The 16948-nt window shown below is 41.6% G+C and overlaps 1 protein-coding gene across 3 annotated transcripts in view; it reads right to left on the reverse strand.

Moving 5' to 3' along the window:
- Positions 1-2348: 2348 nt before the first annotated feature.
- The window catches only part of DENND2A (DENN domain containing 2A), a 126748-nt gene continuing 112148 nt past the window's right edge, over positions 2349-16948 (reverse strand). For all 3 annotated transcript variants that reach the window (XM_069087366.1, XM_069087367.1, XM_069087365.1), the window contains exons 14-19: positions 13819-13996; positions 11167-11208; positions 10252-10369; positions 8813-9058; positions 4525-4611; positions 2349-2756 (exon numbers count right to left, since the gene is read on the reverse strand). In XM_069087366.1, coding sequence (XP_068943467.1) covers positions 2725-2756; positions 4525-4611; positions 8813-9058; positions 10252-10369; positions 11167-11208; positions 13819-13996 — 703 coding nt within the window. In that variant the 3' untranslated portion in view covers positions 2349-2724. The remainder of the gene's footprint in view (positions 2757-4524; positions 4612-8812; positions 9059-10251; positions 10370-11166; positions 11209-13818; positions 13997-16948) is intronic.

Below are 16948 nucleotides of genomic sequence, written 5' to 3' on the forward strand. Positions count from 1 at the left end.
TTGGGTGGTAGCTGGGTGTGGCCATAGGTCTGCCCCCCCCCCCCCCAACAAGGTGAAAACGAGATGAAGCCTAGGTATAAATGACACCCTCAGCTTGATGGAGAAGTAGCAGAGGCATTTTGGAAGAGAGGAATAGCAGTCGTGAAGGCTGAACAGAACAATAGTAAGATACAGCTGGTTGCTGGGAGGTGAGACTCTGACTCTTCTAGCTGATTCCGAGTGCTAGGGTTGTGAGGTGTGCAGGGAACAATGCATCTCCCATCAGCAGTATGGGAATCTATAGAAGACTGAGCCCTTTTGTAAATGGTGGTTTTCCTTTTAAAATTGTTTTGCTATTTTGTCTTAATTAAAAGTTTTATTTTACTTAATTGCTTTTTTCTTTTGGAGGGGGGGAGGCAAGCAATTGGGGTTAAGTGACTTGTCCAAGGTCACACAGCTAGTGTGTCAAGTATCTGAGGCCAGATTTGAATTCAGGTCCTCCTGATCCTAGGGCTGGTACACTATTCACTGCACCACCTAGCCGCCCCATTGACTTTAATAGTTCAGAGAGAATGTGTTGGATGGAGGCTCAAGCCATATGTGCATAATCATGATTAGCCATATCACAAACTAAATGTAAGGAAGTAAAAGTTGCACAGGACCCATGCCGCCAATAATCTTGGTGCAGAGTTGAGTGGTTCTCAGAGGCTGTGTCAGCAGATCGCAAGGTCTGGTGGGTTCTCCCAAACCAGAGGGACTTCACACATGGACCCATGAAGCTGTTCCCAAGGGCTCATCACCACTTTGGTTGCACTGTGATGAAGTTTTTAGTCAAATCAGCTCATGGATACTATCTATGAAGCATAGGGTTCTGATCCCCACAAAGGGTGAGAGCATTTACATGCGTGAAATCATAGGTCTTTCAAGTACCAAAGCATAAATACTGTGGTATGACCAGGATGAGCCAGGATCAAAGTCCCAACCCTCCCAAATTGATTCTAGGCAGCATCAGAAGCTTAAATTGTGGGCCTCAAGCTAGGTTCACATAAAGCCCACCCCTCCTTGCCTTTCAATAACTGTGGAAGTAAAGAGATCTGCAGTGTTCTTCTTTTGACATCTTCTACCCTGCTGAAAATCAGAGACATGCTTGTGTCATAGTTACATCTTAAAAAACTAAAGGGACCAATTAAATGGCTATTCAGGGCATATCTATTTTGAGAAACAGGAACCAAATATGCTGTCATAATTCACTGAGACCACTAGGTGACAGCATTGATAGGTCTGGAAAAAGCTGACACATCCCACTGCAAGAGATAAAACTCTGTTATTACCTGCTTATGCCTCTCCCACCTGAACTTTAAAATGGGAAAAGCTTCTGGTACTATTCCAACATGAGTTGATAGGATCATAGATTTGGAGCTGGAAGGAAGTTTAGGGGCCACTGAGTCCAAACCTCTCATTTTACAAATAAGGAAACTGAGACACAAAGGTGACTTGCCCAGGGTCATTCAGCTCATATCTCTCTCTCTATATATATTATATATATATCCAATGCAGGATTTGAACCTAAATCCTCTCACCTCTAAGTCCAGTGCCCAGTCAACTATAATATGTTGTTTCTAAAGACTCACACCACATCACAGGATTGGTGCCCACTTGCTGTTATGATTATCAGGGGTTCAATAAGGACTTCACATCTCCTAGTTTTCATTCCTCTTGACTATTTTTGCCATTGATTTTCTCTTCTTTCCTCCCCTCCAAGTTTCCTACTTGGATCCATCTAGATCTCAGATCCCATCTAGAAAATCATCTCTTGAACCCCTGTTCCAATCTCTTTAATGTTCTTTTAGAGGTGCCATGGTATAACAGAATGCACCTTCATCTCAGAGCCAAGAAAACAGGGTCTGACTTCTAGCTCTGAACACTTAGTCCCTATGTGGCCTTGGGTGGTCTGGTGCCATGGAAGGTACACTGGATTTATAGATAGAAGACCAACATGGGTCTAAATCCTGGGTCTATCATTTACTACCTGTGTGGCCTTGGGCAAGTAATTTCTTCTCCATGGACCCAGATCCTTATCTTGTAAATGACAGGGTTGGATGAGATGCTCTCTAAGGTCCTTTGTGGTTATAAATCCTGTTGACAATGACACTCTGAGTAGTAAAGAGTCTGTAAAATATGCACTAAGTGCTTCACTGGGATATTTAGATCTTGCACGTGGCACTCGGTAAAGTGCCACATACATGGGCTGGATAATCTAAGCACGAGTGCTGCCGTTCACCCTCCCACCAGCCTACAACTTTTCAACACTTTACTCTGGGAGCTGAGCTGCTGAGCACCAAATAACTGGATGTGCCTAAACAGAAAGGAAAAAGAAAACCTGTATCTTCTTTATTTTTTTTTTTAATATCTAAGATATATATGTATAAAAAAATCCACTTGAATGTCAGTGATGTGCTAGATCCCAACGTCCTTTTCCAGTGCAGGGACAGAAGAAGCCAGGGCTGGCTGAGTTATTTCTCTCTCTCTCTCTCTCTCTCTTGCTTTCTGTCCTGGGAGAAATTTCAAGGCTGAGTTGGTGCCTGGGACATTTTCCATTTCTTCCCTTTACCTCGAGCTCCCAAGATTACACCCCCTTCAGAAGAGCCCACAGGGATGGTTTTCAAAACATGCAGTGGCACAGGTGGGACTTTCTTTTTTTTTTTGGGCTGAGTCATAAAATCATTTGAATAACTGTGTCAAGGCTTATTTCTTGTGGAGAAACTTCATTTTGTTTCCTGTAAAGAAAAAATAAGGAAAACACTACATCATCCAGAGAAAAGAGATGAGTGACGAATCACTTCCTATTTCTCATCCCCTCTAACCTCCATCAAAAGGGTAAGTATAGTAAACTTGGAGTTCTGGGTTACTCAGTAAATAGAAACATATTTGATTATCAAGTACTTACTATGTACCAGGCACTGTGCTAAAAGCTTTACAAATATCATCTCATTTGATCCTTACAACAATCCTGGGAGGTGGGTGCTACTTTTATCCCCATTTTACGGTTGAAGAAACCGAGGCAGACAAAGATGACATGACTTGCCTAGTATCTCACCACTAGTACATCTTAGAGGCTGAATTTGAACTCAGGTCTTCCTGAATGTAGAGGACTGGCACTCTGTCCACTGTGCCACCTAGCTTCTCCTAGATTAAACTGATGTCTTTGTGCTCTCACGGAATCCAAATGGTTTTTAAGGTATCCAAATTAATAAAGTGCTGGAGTTTACCATCTGTGAAGCTTCTCGGCTCCCCACAAGTGAGTTTCTCTTCCACTTCTTTCACAAGGCCTCTCTCCCTGGCTCTCTATGACTCAGACCTGAAGGAGTGTCAGTAGAGAGCTCTAGGGGATGGACTCCTCCTCAGATACTCACAAAGGGGGCATTCAGTGGATGTAGTCCCTAAGTAATGGAGCGATCATGGCAATTCCAAGGAGACAGTTCAGTTCTAGACCCTGGGAATTTCTACTGCATTTTCTCCTGCATTAGGCAGGACTGTTTGATATTCAATTCACTGCCCCTCTCAACATGTCTACCTACAGGTTCCTAGTTTTTGACACATTTCCCCTAAATGGGGTAGCTCTACACTATGCCTTTTTTTGGTTACTTGTAGCTTTTTTTCAGCAAGTCATAGATGTACTAAGCCTTTTGGTATACCTTGTATATGTTAAAGAAACTGCAGCACTCTTATATATATATATATATATGTGTGTACATATACATATATATGCACATACGCGTGTACATGTAAATGTATGTATATCCATGTGTACATAAGTATATATGTGTGTATGCATACATACACACACACAAATACATATGTATATATTTCCACTTTCCAATACATTTTCAGGACTTTTTCTGATTAATCTTTTCCCTGGTCATGTTCATCTTTCCATTGGCTCCTTCCAACCTTTCTTGGGCTGTATCTTTAATTCTAACACTTGCCATGGATCTCCAGAGGGTGTTAGCAGTGGGCACACTGTGATATACCAGAAAAAATACTAGACTTAGAATTAGGAATCTCAGGTATGAAATTTGGTTTTCTATACTTACTAGCTATGAGACCATGGCAAGTCACTTAACTACAGTTTATTCTTCAGTATAATGGATATAATAGTCCTTTCACTACCTTTGACATAGGGTTGTTAAGTGGAAATCTCTTTGTGAACTTCATCAAAGTGGTATGGAAATGTGATTTACTATTACTATGTTTTTCCAAATGGCTTGGCACTCAAGGGTTGTAGTTTAACAAATAAGTATGCGATAAGAAGAAAAAGAAGGATAGAAGGAATGGAGTGGAGTCTGCCAAGGTGAGAAGATTGTATCAATGAGGGACATTTCTGGGGATATGTTGTCAGGAGGAAAGAGAAATCCAAATCTAGGTCTAACCTGTTAGGGGTTGAGAGGAACTAACCAAGTAGGATTCTTCAAGAAAAAAAAAATTCAAACAAATAAAAATTTAGAAAGTGGAAAAGGTGACCCCTCTCTCCCCCCTCCCCCTTACCTAGCCCTTTCAAGAACTTATTGACACCACTTTGTTCACCACTGGGGAGCGTCTCCAGGTACTCCTGTGCTCGGACCTCAAACAGACCTATTGAAAAGAGAAATAAGCCTTTTTAGTTGTCTTCTAGACATTTCTAAACAGACTAATTTTATTTTGATTTTTAAAAAAATAAATTTTTATTATTGTACTTTGTTTTTGTATCATCACAGCTTCCTCCCCTCACCCGAAGAAACACCCCATAAAACAAATGGTATTTTTTTAAAGACAGAAAGAGGAAAAAAATCATTACAAATGATCAATACATGGAAAAAAATCTAAAAATATGAACAATGTAAAACAGTTGTAGACTTCCCACCTCTGCAAAGAGGTAGGGTAATTCTATTCTTATTCATTTTTTAATGGATATTTTTTGATTTTACATTACCTTCACTTTCCAATACATTTCTCCTCCCTTCCTCACCCAGCAAGCCATCCTTTTATAACAAAGAATAAAAAACAAAGGCAAAAAGAAAAACAAAACTAACCAATATATCAATCAAGTCTGACAGTAATATGCAGCATTCCACATCCATAGACCCTTTCCCCCCAACCTCTGCAAAGAGGGAGGGAGGTTCTGTTCTCATATCACTTCTTTGGGGTCAATTTCACAGCTAAATAATTTAATTTTTAATTCATTTTGTAAATTTAACCTAATTTTCTCATTTGGGCACATTTATCCTTTCAGAGATATTCTATTTCCATTTCTGATTGATCATCAATGTGCAGTAGCCCTACCATATTAGCATTAAGTTCTGTGCCTTAAAAGCAATAAAAGATAGAAACAATCAATTTTGGAGAAGCTGTGGAAAGGCAGGCACACTAATGCATTGTTGGTGGAATTATGAATTGGTACAATCATTTAGGAAAACAATTTGGAATTATATAAACACTTTAACCAAAGCCCCAAGGAGGTCAAAGATAAATGAAATATCTTCTCATATATACAAAAATTTTCATAAGTAGTACTTTTTGTGGTAGCAAAAAAACAAAACAAAACATCTGGAAATAAAGTAGGTGTCCACTGATTGGAGAATGGGGAAACAAATTATGCTTCATTCATATAATGCAACATTATTGAGCAAGGAGAAAAAACAAATAGGAAGAATTAAAAAAAACTTGGAAAGATATGTTTGTACTGATGTAGAACAATATAAGGAAGCCATGTATACAATAATCACAGTAATGTAAACACTAGAAACATCAGAACTCAGGTCAGCACAACGACTAAACTTGACGTTATGATGAAATGAAGCTCACTCCTCTTCAGAGGTGGTGGACTATGGTTATGGAATGCAACATACCTTGTTGAATGTGGTTAATGTGTCAGTTTGTCTTGTTTAACTGCCTCTATCATAAGGGAGAGTTCTTTTGGGGGCACAAAGGGTTATTGAAAAGTGACAGCAATGTTTTAGAAAACATCAATAAAACATTTAAAAAGTTTCTAGGCCTTCAACCTAGAAATAGTTAGCAATATGTACACAAATACTTCTGGGTACTAGTGGAGGTCTACTTTAAGAGTCCTTTTAAAGAACGAAGACTCCTTTAATAATCTAACTAACCAAGCTCTGATTTATCTGCTTTCTTCTTCCTTGAATATCTCCTTGTACTTTGTACTTCCTTAAGCAAATAGGACATTCCTACTATTTTATAGCTATTTGTTTACCTTGACTAATTTTTGGTCCTAGGCCATAATCTCCATGGAGTTAGTTAGGACCCAGATCTTATTTCTGTGCCCTTAAGAACAGTTCCTTTCTAATAAGGGATACTTAATTTGTGTTCAACTAAATCTGTCTTGAAAAATCAGAGTTTTGTATGCCAAATTTGTCTAAAGTTTGGTACCCTTGTGTACTGATCTGTAGAACACAGCCTCAGATACTTATTAGCTGTGTGACCCTGAGCAAGTTTCTTAACCTCTGTCTCCTTCAGATTCCTCAACTGTAAAATGAGGGTAATAATAGCACCTACCTCTTAGGGTTGTAAGGATCAAAGGAGATAATTTGTAAAAAGTGCTTAGCATAGTGCCTGGCATACAGAAGGTGCCATATAAATGCTTACTCCCTTCCTTTCCCCTACCTGTCCTGTCAATTGTATTACACATGACAAGCAGTGCTCTTAAAGACAAGGTAGTGAAGGTAGAGGCTATCCCTGCTACCTCTCTGTATCCCTCACAGCAACATAGAATAAATAAGCCTCAGCAAATGTTTGTTGACAGGTGGGGGAAAAAGGAATTTAAGCTCTTTCCAAAGGGCAGGGGAGTTTCCTATCATGAGAGGTCTCCAAGCAGATGTTAGAAGACCATGTACCAAGCATGTTGAAAAAATTCACCCTTTGGGTGAATTTGGACTAGATATCTTGAGGTAATTTTAAATTGAAGAATCTGTTAATCTCAGATTTCTCCCTTCTACCAACTCTCAATGACCCTTCTCTTTTTATTTATTTATTTTTTTGCCTTTTGGAGGGCAATTGGGGTTAAGCAACTTGCCCAAGGTTACACGGCTAGTTTTTTTGTGTGGGTGTTAAGTGTCTGAGGCTGGAACTGAACTCAGGTCCTCCTGACTCCGGGGCTGGCACTTTACTCACTGCGCCACCTAGCCGCACCCTGACCCTTCTCTTTTTAAAGAAGAGAAGAGGAGGAGATGGTAGACTGTAAGGGGAAGGGAGAGAATAAAATGGACTACAGAGAGCTTTCTAAGTAGTTAAGATTCCTGAGTGATTTTTCATTTAAATTAGAAGGAGAATGAAATTAAAGCTCTTTGTTAAGGAACTAGAAGGTCATTCTGGGAAAGAAAAAAAGGGTGGTGGCCTTCACCACTAGTGTGAAGCCACAGCAAGGTGGCACAGTGGGTAGAATGCTGGGCTTGGAGTTGGGAAGGACTAGATTCATATCTGGCTTCAGATACTTCCTAGTTGTTTGATCCTGGTCAAGTCACTTAACTGCTTTCTGCCTCAGTTTCCTCAATTGTAAAATGAGGACCATAATAGTACCTACCTCACAGCATTATTGTGTGGATCAAGTGAGATAACCATGAAGTGCTTAGCACAGTGCCTGGCACACAGTAGGAACTAAATAAATATTAACTAAGATGATGATGATGATGACGACGGGGAAAGAGCTGTGAACTTAAGAGTCAAAGGTATTGTGGAATAATGACCACTCCCTAGTCGGCAGGTTAGATTGCTCAAAGTTTTTATTAGTTACTTCTCTGCAAGACTGTCTCACTTTAGGATCAGAGAACTGCATTTTTATACAGCAATAAAAAAAAGAAAACAGGAACATCACAAACAGGATGCTCAGAGGTAATATTTCCTAAGCACAGTAAGTGGGACAATTTGCCTTTATTGAGGCTGGGGAGAAAAACAGGTGTATGTGCTTCAAGTCTACTGAGGGATAATTTTCTAAAATGGAAAGCACTTGGGCTAAATCTGGTTCTCTACAAGGGACTGGAGCTCAAATTTAAGCCGTGCTGTAGTTCTTTTTTTTTTTTTTCTGAGGGGGGAAGGCATAGCAATTGAGGTTAAGTTACTTGCCCAAGGTCACACAGCTAGTAAGTGTTAAGTGTCTGAGGCTGGATTTGAACTCAGGACCTCCTGACTCCAGGGCCGGTGCTCCATCCACTGAACCACCTAACCACCCCAGTGCTGTAGTTCTTACTATCCCAGTTAACTTTGAGCAAATCATGTCACCTCTCTAGGCCTCAGTTTCTTTATCTGTAAAGTGAAAAATTAAGACTGGATGACCCTTACGGTCACTTCAGCTCGAGATCTATAACCCTTTGATCATCCTAAATGAACACAAGAAGAGAAGGAAAAGTGGTTAAGTCGTATGTTGGAAAGAGCATGGGATGGGTAGTCAAAAGACACCTGTTAGCCGTGTGACCATGGCCAACTCATCAAGCATCTTTAAGGGTTGATTTCTTTATCCATAAAATAGGGATAACAATACATGTCCTCCCAACCTCAAAGGTTTGTTGCAAGGATCAAATGAGATATGGTCGGGGGATCTATAAAGGCCCATCTTGAGCAGTTTTCACCCACCAAATAGTGGGGTGAATTAAATGCTTTCCAAAGAAGAATCCTAAGGCTATTCTTCCTTGTGCTCCTCTCCCTCCTCCACACCCCCAATCAGACCTCACCTGGTGCCTGACTATAGCTTGGGTATATTTAGTTGACTCAGCACTCTGCACCCTACCCTCCTCTTCCCTTCTGCTGCTCTGGGGTTGGGGGAGGAGACATTGAAGATGAGCCTAACCCTTTGCCTCCTGTTTGCGTAGTTCCCGTTCCTGGATGAACCCCCGGAATGTCTGTGTTTCCATGAAGACCTCCAGGAAGCGTCGGAGGCTCTTGGAAGAGACAGCTTTTCGGAAAGCCTCCCGCTGCAAGGTCCTCTCCTCCCGTTCGTTGGCTGTCAAGAACAGGGAGTAATGGCCCACAACTTCCACAAAGAATCGGACAAAGGCTTCAGACACCACCTCATTCAATGGACTGAACTCTGGGCCTGCAAGGAGCAGAGGGAAAGGTGGGGAGTATGAGACAGAAGAAAAGAGAGGAGCCTGCACTACAGTCTTTGTGACAAATTAGGAAAACTGAATCTGGCTTAGCTATGACAGTACCGATAGACCAGACTTGTTGACTGATTTCCTACTCTTTTTGGTGGATGTTTTATTACAGCACACTGGTCATAGTAGTGAATTAATAAGATATCTGCAGAACTGAATTAAAAGGAAGGGAGGGGGAAGAAAGATCATATAAAACCCACTGTTAGCAGGCAGTGTCATTTAGTGGATTGAGAGCCAGCCTCAAAGTCAGGATGACCCAGGTTCAAGCCTTGTCTCTGAAATATATTGGCTTTGTGATTCTGAAAAAGTCACTTAATGCCTTGGCACTCTAAGTAACTCTTGCAGTCTCTATGTAGCAAAGAATATGCTGACGTGTACTGGTAGAGGGAATTTCTCCACCTGTAGCAATGAAATCACAGGTCCAGGCATGGTCCCTAGGTGTCAGTACGGTGGCAGAAGTCTGGAAGAATCCCAGAATACCTGGCTTTAGAGTTTGATAATACTTGTGTGAACTTGGCCAGGATGCGTCAGCATTCTGGGTCTCAGTTTTCTCATGTATAAAATGAGGGGGTAAGACTAGGTATGTGTGCGTGTGTGTGTGTGTGTGTGTGTGTGTGTGTGTGTGTGTGTGTGTGTGTGTGATGGTCTCCTTTGGCAACACAGTAAAACTTATTTAAGTGTTTATTATATAAGCAAAACTTATTTTCAGAATAATGTTTTTAAATGCACAAAATAAAATACATAGGACTACAAAGGAAAGTAATTAGATTGAAATAAAAATGTAACTTTTTTTCTATCCAAGGCGTCAGACCTCTTGAAATGTATCCATAGATCCCTTGGGTCTAGCGGGACCCCAGATTAAGAGCCATTGGATCAGATGATTTCTAACGTCCCCTCCAGTGGGAACTCCTATGATCCCATGAGAAGCTAAGTTCTGAGCATTTCTTCTCCCATTTCTATTTTTTCTGTTCTTCCAGAAGACCCCCATTTTCCAGTTGCTTGAGAGAATGACAGCCTTGCCTGTGGCATCATCCCTTTTGCTTCCTATATTTAATGACAGAGCCAAAAGGCAAAGTGACGGTAGGGAAATGATTGTCAGCAGGCGGGGTTTATGTACGACTTGAGCATTTACCATATTTACAATCTAAAGGACCCTCATCTTGGTCACTAGCCAGGTCATTCCTCTGCTCCAGGATGTGTTCCAGGGCTACCTGTAGCTTTCGGGGCAGAATGGAATCCTCATCTTCCATCTGTAAAGCAGACATAAGCAGGAATGAGCAATGATGCAGCAATGTCCTGGTCAAAGTCACAGGGATGTACTCTGGCTAAGTCCTAGGGCAACTATGGTTTGGTCTTGCCTCAGTATGAATCAGGGGATATGCATCATCCTGGGGAGGCCTTATGGATCAAGTCGAGCAGTGGATGCCCTGAAGTTAACTTGCTCTCTGAGGAAGGAAAGGGAAGGGAGTTTGAATGTTAAATTCTGGAATATGAAACAGAAATTTGTAACACTGGCTCTTAGGAAAAGGGAGTAAATCTGCTGTCAATGGGAATTTTAAATTCATGACTGACATTTTGGCATGCTCATTTAATTTTTTAAAAATTCCCTCTTCTTTGCAAGTTTTGATATGAGCCAAGTTTTTCTGTTATTAAGATAATTAGCCAGATAATTTCAAAAATGGCCAGAGTTTAGACTCTATAACACTCACCTTACTTACCAAACAGGGTTGTGGTGAGCAAAGTGCTTTGTAATCCTTCTAAATGCTATAAATGTGAGTTATTATTATTACTACTTGGATACATATACTCCTACTATTTAATAAAATGATTTTGTTACAAAACATATAGAAATTAATCTCTTGATTCATAGCATTTCTACTACTGTCCTGCCCTCTTTGGTCATTCTCATAACTATGTACGAGGGAGATGGCCTGCTGATCCTTTGCTCTCCTTGGTTCCTTAACCCAGAAACACTTCCACAGCTAGAAAGTTGAGCCCCAAACAGAAGTGACTCAAGAAAAAAATCACCACGGTTAGATCATCTTACCTGTCTAAGGAAACGATTGTTTACAAGGTCTACCACAAGGACCTGAGGGATAGGAGAGAGAAAGGGCTGTTATTTACTATTGCCAGAGTTCCTGAGACGCAGGGATGACCTCTTGCCTTCTCTCCTTTTTGCTGCACTGAACTAGAGCAGAGGCTTTAAAGAAATAGGGCACTTGCTGTGGTTTCATGGCCATGTCACTGCCACCACTAATGATAGGGGGAAAGGTCTAAGGGCTTGTCCTCAATTGCTTTAATTCAACACTCAGACAACAAGCTGGGCAGAGGCAAGAGACCGGACTTGTTCACAATCTTGTTTCTGGGCTTGGCTAACTTTTCTTAAGTGTTTGTCAAATCATTTCAGTTCCTGGACTACTGTGAGAGAGCAAAAGACAGCTCTGATCATATTCTATACCTGCTTTCACTTACTCCAACACCTCCTCCATCTTGGAATTAAAACACAACTTTGCCCTTGGGTCTACATCTCACTCTCAGTTAACTGACCCATGACCCACTTGTCATTTCAGGGTGAGAAAGAAAGGGATGGGGTCATGGCTTCTCATTAGGGATAAGCAGGGGAGTATAGGGAGGGGGAAGGCAGAGGCCCGAGTCCATGGTGCTCTCAAGCAGCAACTGATAGATTTCCAGCAGTAACTTAGCCCTCTATCCTTTTCTCCCTGTGAGGGCAGAGAACCTCAATTAGGAACCAGCACATCCTGCCTTGGCATTTTGGACCAGGCTAGAAACTCCTTGGAGAGCCTTCCTATCAAATTCGACTCAAGAGAACCCTGAGCTGTTCTATACTTTGGAGAAAGAGCCAGGCACCTAGATGATGAATATGGCAAGTTGCTCAGGAAAAGGAGGTGCTAACTTTGGTCAAAGAGGCATAGGCTTAAAAGCTAAGTTTGATGAGCTTTCCTGCTTCTCAAACATCAAAGGCTGGTGGTCTCCTCTGGCCATCTTGAAAGACTAGAAAGGACAGCCATACACCATTCTTCTACTTCCCGACCAAAAGTAGATAACCTGTGACTGACAATTTACATTTGATGTGAGTTCCAAGATGCATTTGGCTAGGCCCTAACACCAAATGGTGCTGCCAGGGTTGGTCTGCTTCTCCTGAACAGTCCTGGGAAAATATGAAGAGGGTTGTGGAGGTATTTCAATGTTGTGTCAATGCCTAAGGTTTTGTTTAGAATGTGCAGGGAAAAATTTTTCTAATAATCTCTAGGGGCATCCTAGGACTAAACTGTATGACAGAATCCCAAATGTTCTCCAATCCTCCCCCATCTCCAGACTTGTTTGATTACTAACTAGCCAAGTAACCAAAACGGGCAAAAGTTGTGAGCAGAACCAAAGAAAATCATTGCGGTGTAATTTGGAAATGCTGACTAGGCTTTTCTCCACTTTGATGACTAGGTTGTGAAATAACAGGAAATTAGTGATGGATTACATTTTAAAAATTTCTAAAAACACTTATGTGAAAGAAGACTCATTGACAAGAAAAGCAATAAGAGATCCTATCATCAGCTGTAACTGAGCCATGTAGAAGGGTTCTTGTTTTTTTTTTTTAATTGTCTCAGGCCTGGGAGTTGGGGAGCTAGCAGAAAGAGGAAGGGTTTGGTAGAGCTGGGGACAGTCAGGGCACTGGCCTCGCTTTGAACTGGTAAGAAAAAACACTGCAGCTCATTTCTCCAAGCAGACAGCCCTGGTCAGTGGTCAGGAGGGTGGAGAGGCGGCCACAGGGCCTGTCAGCGCTCTGAGTTCATCATGGGCAGATGGGAGTGAAAGGCAACAAGAGTGAACACGGGGCTTATCCTTGAGATGACTGGCCTGTTAGTTAAGGATTCATGTGTGGTGAGGGTCTGGCTAATGAGCACAACGCCTCTAATGCTACTCCCCACATGGAGGAGATTAAGGAGCCCATGTCTGGGAGGATCACAATAACGTGCAATGGAAGAGCTCGGGAGGGCCTGTAGACACTGCCTGTTCCAGTCTGCCAGCCACATGGTTAGGAGGAGCTTTTTGATTGGCCACACAGCCAGAACTGGGGTTCCTTCCAAAGGCCTAGCTTGTTTCAGAGAGGGAAGGCCAGAGGCCTCTCACCTTACAGCACTGTTTGTCACCTAATGCTGTCAAACCACTAGAGGACAACCCAAGAAATAATAGTGCAAACTGACGGAGGTCTTCTGAAGGTGTCGCCAATTCTGGCTCATCAGCAGCATCCAAGGCTGCCATTCACTGTGGCATTGGCATACTGTAACCAGTTACAGAACGTCTAAGCATGCTTCATTCCCCAAAGGCATCTCCATTACATATCATCGTGACTCACCCAAATGCAGGCTCCCCAGCTTCTACAGTGTGGGAAGTATCAACATCAAAGCACATAGATCCAAGGAAATGGAGTCTGAGGTTTTTTTTTGCTTTTTTTTTTGGAGGGGGGAGGGCAGGGCAATTGGGGTTGTGACTTGCCCAAGGTCACACAGCTATTTTTTGTGTTATATCTGAGGCCAGATTTGAACTCAGGTCCTCCTGACTCCAGGGCCAGTGCTCCTAGCTGCCCCAAAACAGAGTTTGAGTTAACACCTTCTATGAGCTCTGAATTTGAACAAAGCTGTTGTTCCTGTTTGAGGGAAGCTGAACCATCCTGGGAACTCACCTCTTCCAAGGGCAGCTCCTTGAGCAAAGGCAGTGAGCTGGAGAGCAGCCCGATCAGGAAGGGAGTTGGTGAGCACACGATGTCGATCATGGATGGTGGCAGGACGGGGATGTACGTATGTTGCCAGGTGAAGGGATAGATGAGGGCCACCATGGCATGACAGCACTTGGAGAGGGTACTAGTGACCAGGACACAGAACAGAGAGACAAGATTATTTCAGGAAGGTGAACAAAGGATGATAACCTCAATTCTGGAAGCTTGCCTGCTAGGATAGACTTCTTGGGCACAGAGTGGGTGGTGAGAACTCTCTGAGGAAAGCAAAATAGAAATATAGAATCAGCCCATGGTGGAGACTGGTATGAGACTTGGGACCCTTGCTTCAGTGTGGTTCTATCTTATTGAATCTGAATATTTGTATAGTATACTGGAAAAACCTCAAGCAAAGGTTTTCCTGCTTTCCTTGCTGGTGAAACACTCAATACCCTAGAACAGTATTTCTCAAATTATGCTTCAAAGAACTCTGGGCATTGCCCAGAAGAATATTGGGGATTTTGCTTGTCTTTGTATTAGCTGTTTCCCATGCCTCTATGCTCCTCTACCTCTCAGAATCCCTGGTTTCCTTTAGGACTCACTTTAAAGGCCATCTTCTGCAGGAAGCTTTTCCTGGTGCTCCCAGCTGCTAGTGGCCTCCCTTCCAAAGTTATCCCTCTTCTACCCTCTATTTATCTTGTATGTATTACTTCATGCATATGTTATGTTCCTTATAAGAATGTAAGCTCATCGAGGGCAGGGACTGTTTCTGTTTATTCTTTGTATCCCTAATACTTTTCATGATGCTCAATAAATGCTTGTTAAGAAGAAAGACATGCTATGTGCTATGCTTAGAAGATACTTCCTTTTCTCCCCTCTAAAATAATAAACATGAAATTATCTATGTACCAGAAATACTTTATACGTAGGTTTAAATTGTTGTTTTTTGGAGGGGGGCAGAGATAAGAAAATAGGTTTAATTTCCTCTACTTTATTCCAAAATTTCCCCAAAGTCCAACTTACCATGGGGGTATTCCAAATTCTCACCTAAGGCATTTATAGGTTCTACCCCTAAAATGTTCTGTGGCCAAATTACACTGGAAATTCTGCTCTCTAAAGTTGTTTGCTCTTGCTCAGTCATTTTTCATTCGTATCTGACTCTTTAAGACCCCATTTGGGGTTTTCTTGGCAAAGATACTGGAGTAGTTTGCCATTTATTTCTTTCTCCAGCTCATTTTACTGATGAGGACTCAACTAGTAAGTGTCCAAGGCTGGATTTGAACTCAGAAAGATAAGTCTTCTAGACTCCAGGACCAGCACTCTATCCACTGTACTGCCTAGCTGCCCTGACTCTTGAGTCTGGAGGCAGACTTGTCACCATACCTTTTACATGGCTTCCTGAAAAGATGCTTGTAATTCAGATTTTCATCAATCAAAGTCTTTTTCCTCAGTGACAATCATTCTTTCAGAGATAATCTATCTTTATTTTCCACTGATCCTCAATGGACAAAAAGTCCTAATAGTTTTAACTTTGAATCTCTCTGTGCCACCTACCTGATCCCTTCTACCTTTCTACTGCCAAGCCACCACCTGAAACTACTCAGGGAGTTCCTTAGGTAAAAATTAATCTGGGGACAATCTATTTATAAACTACAGTTTTCCTGGAATGTGAATAATCACTTGCTAATTTTTCTGCTTTGTGAGATCATTTCCAAACTCCATTGTCTAGGGTGGAAGTTATTCAAGAGAGCTGAATTTTCTAGATAGCCCTGGTTTACTCCTTTAACTACCCCAGCTATTATTTTCCTTTCATCATTTTGGATGAAAAGTTTTCCAAAATATAATATAGTCATCTTCCCCTTCTGTCAGATTATGCTAAATACAATTGAGTTATTTTCTTAATGAGTCATTAGGAACATCAATTACTGCCCAGTTTTGTAATATCCCTTGTAGTGCTGTTTACCATGTCAGACTGGCCTAGGAAAAATGCCCCCAGACCACTGCACTTCTGAGTCCTTGTGTCTTCATTTTATAATTTTGCTTCCCTCCCTGTGTCTGTTAGGTTACTAGTGATCACTTTTCTTTACTTGTACTCAGCCCTTCCTTTCCTATCTCATTTACTACTGCTGGTATGTTGTAGGTTTAGAAACCAAATACAAAATGCTGTTAAACTTATACATAAAACAAAAGAAGATAGATTTTTGAGTAAAGGCCTGGGGAGTTATCTTATAAATAATGACCATGACCTCTAGAGTACAGGATTTTGTGAAACTGATTTTTAAAAATTTATTTTTATTGATGTTGTTGTTTCTCTATTGCCTTTAATTCTTAATATATCCCTCCCTGCTCCCTATGGCACTGAGCCATACTTTGTAACAAAAAGCTAAAGAAGAAAAAAAACAACTCAGCAAAACCAAGCAACTTAGCAGCTTCCTCTGACAATATATGCAATGTTCCATACCTATAGTCCCCCAACTCCACAAGGGAGACAGGGAAGTACATTTTCTCAGCTATCAGGAGAGCCAAACTTAGTTTGACACTGATTGATTCATTTTCCTATCTGACTGCTCTGCTGGACTTTGTGATCTCTAGTAACTCATCACCCTATAAGATGAGGTCAACTCTGAAAGCTTCTCAGTATCCTCAGGCCCTGGGGCCCCTCCCTCCTTCTGACTGAACGGGGTAGATATTGGACAACTCCTCTTGGCTCCTCCATTTCAGGAGGGGGCCTAGGGCAGTCACCTCATCTTTTCCTACCTGGCTGCAGGGATTATCATGCCCTCTCTCTGGATACTTTTCTTCCCCCCACCCCCCATACCCTTTTCATTGGGGGCCATCTCCAGTTGTCCTGATCAATGTCTGGCCACTGGACTCAGATGGTTCCAGAGGAGAAAGTGAGGCTGGTGACTTTGCACAGCCCTCCCTCACTTAAATCCAATTCACTTGCCAGTCATGGCATCATCTTCCTGAGGTCATGGTGGTCTTGGAGAATGAAGGACAAACGACAACAGCCCTTTTCATCTCCCTTTTATGGGTTGTCTTCCTTGTGTTTTTCTTTTTCTTTCTTTTTTTTTTTTTTTAAGCAATTGGGGTTAAGTAA

Source organism: Petaurus breviceps, unplaced genomic scaffold (genome assembly GCF_028583685.1).
Source record: "Petaurus breviceps papuanus isolate PSGF00001 unplaced genomic scaffold, PetGlider_PUasm1.0 181, whole genome shotgun sequence".
In the NCBI taxonomy this organism is placed as follows: domain Eukaryota; kingdom Metazoa; phylum Chordata; class Mammalia; order Diprotodontia; family Petauridae; genus Petaurus; species Petaurus breviceps.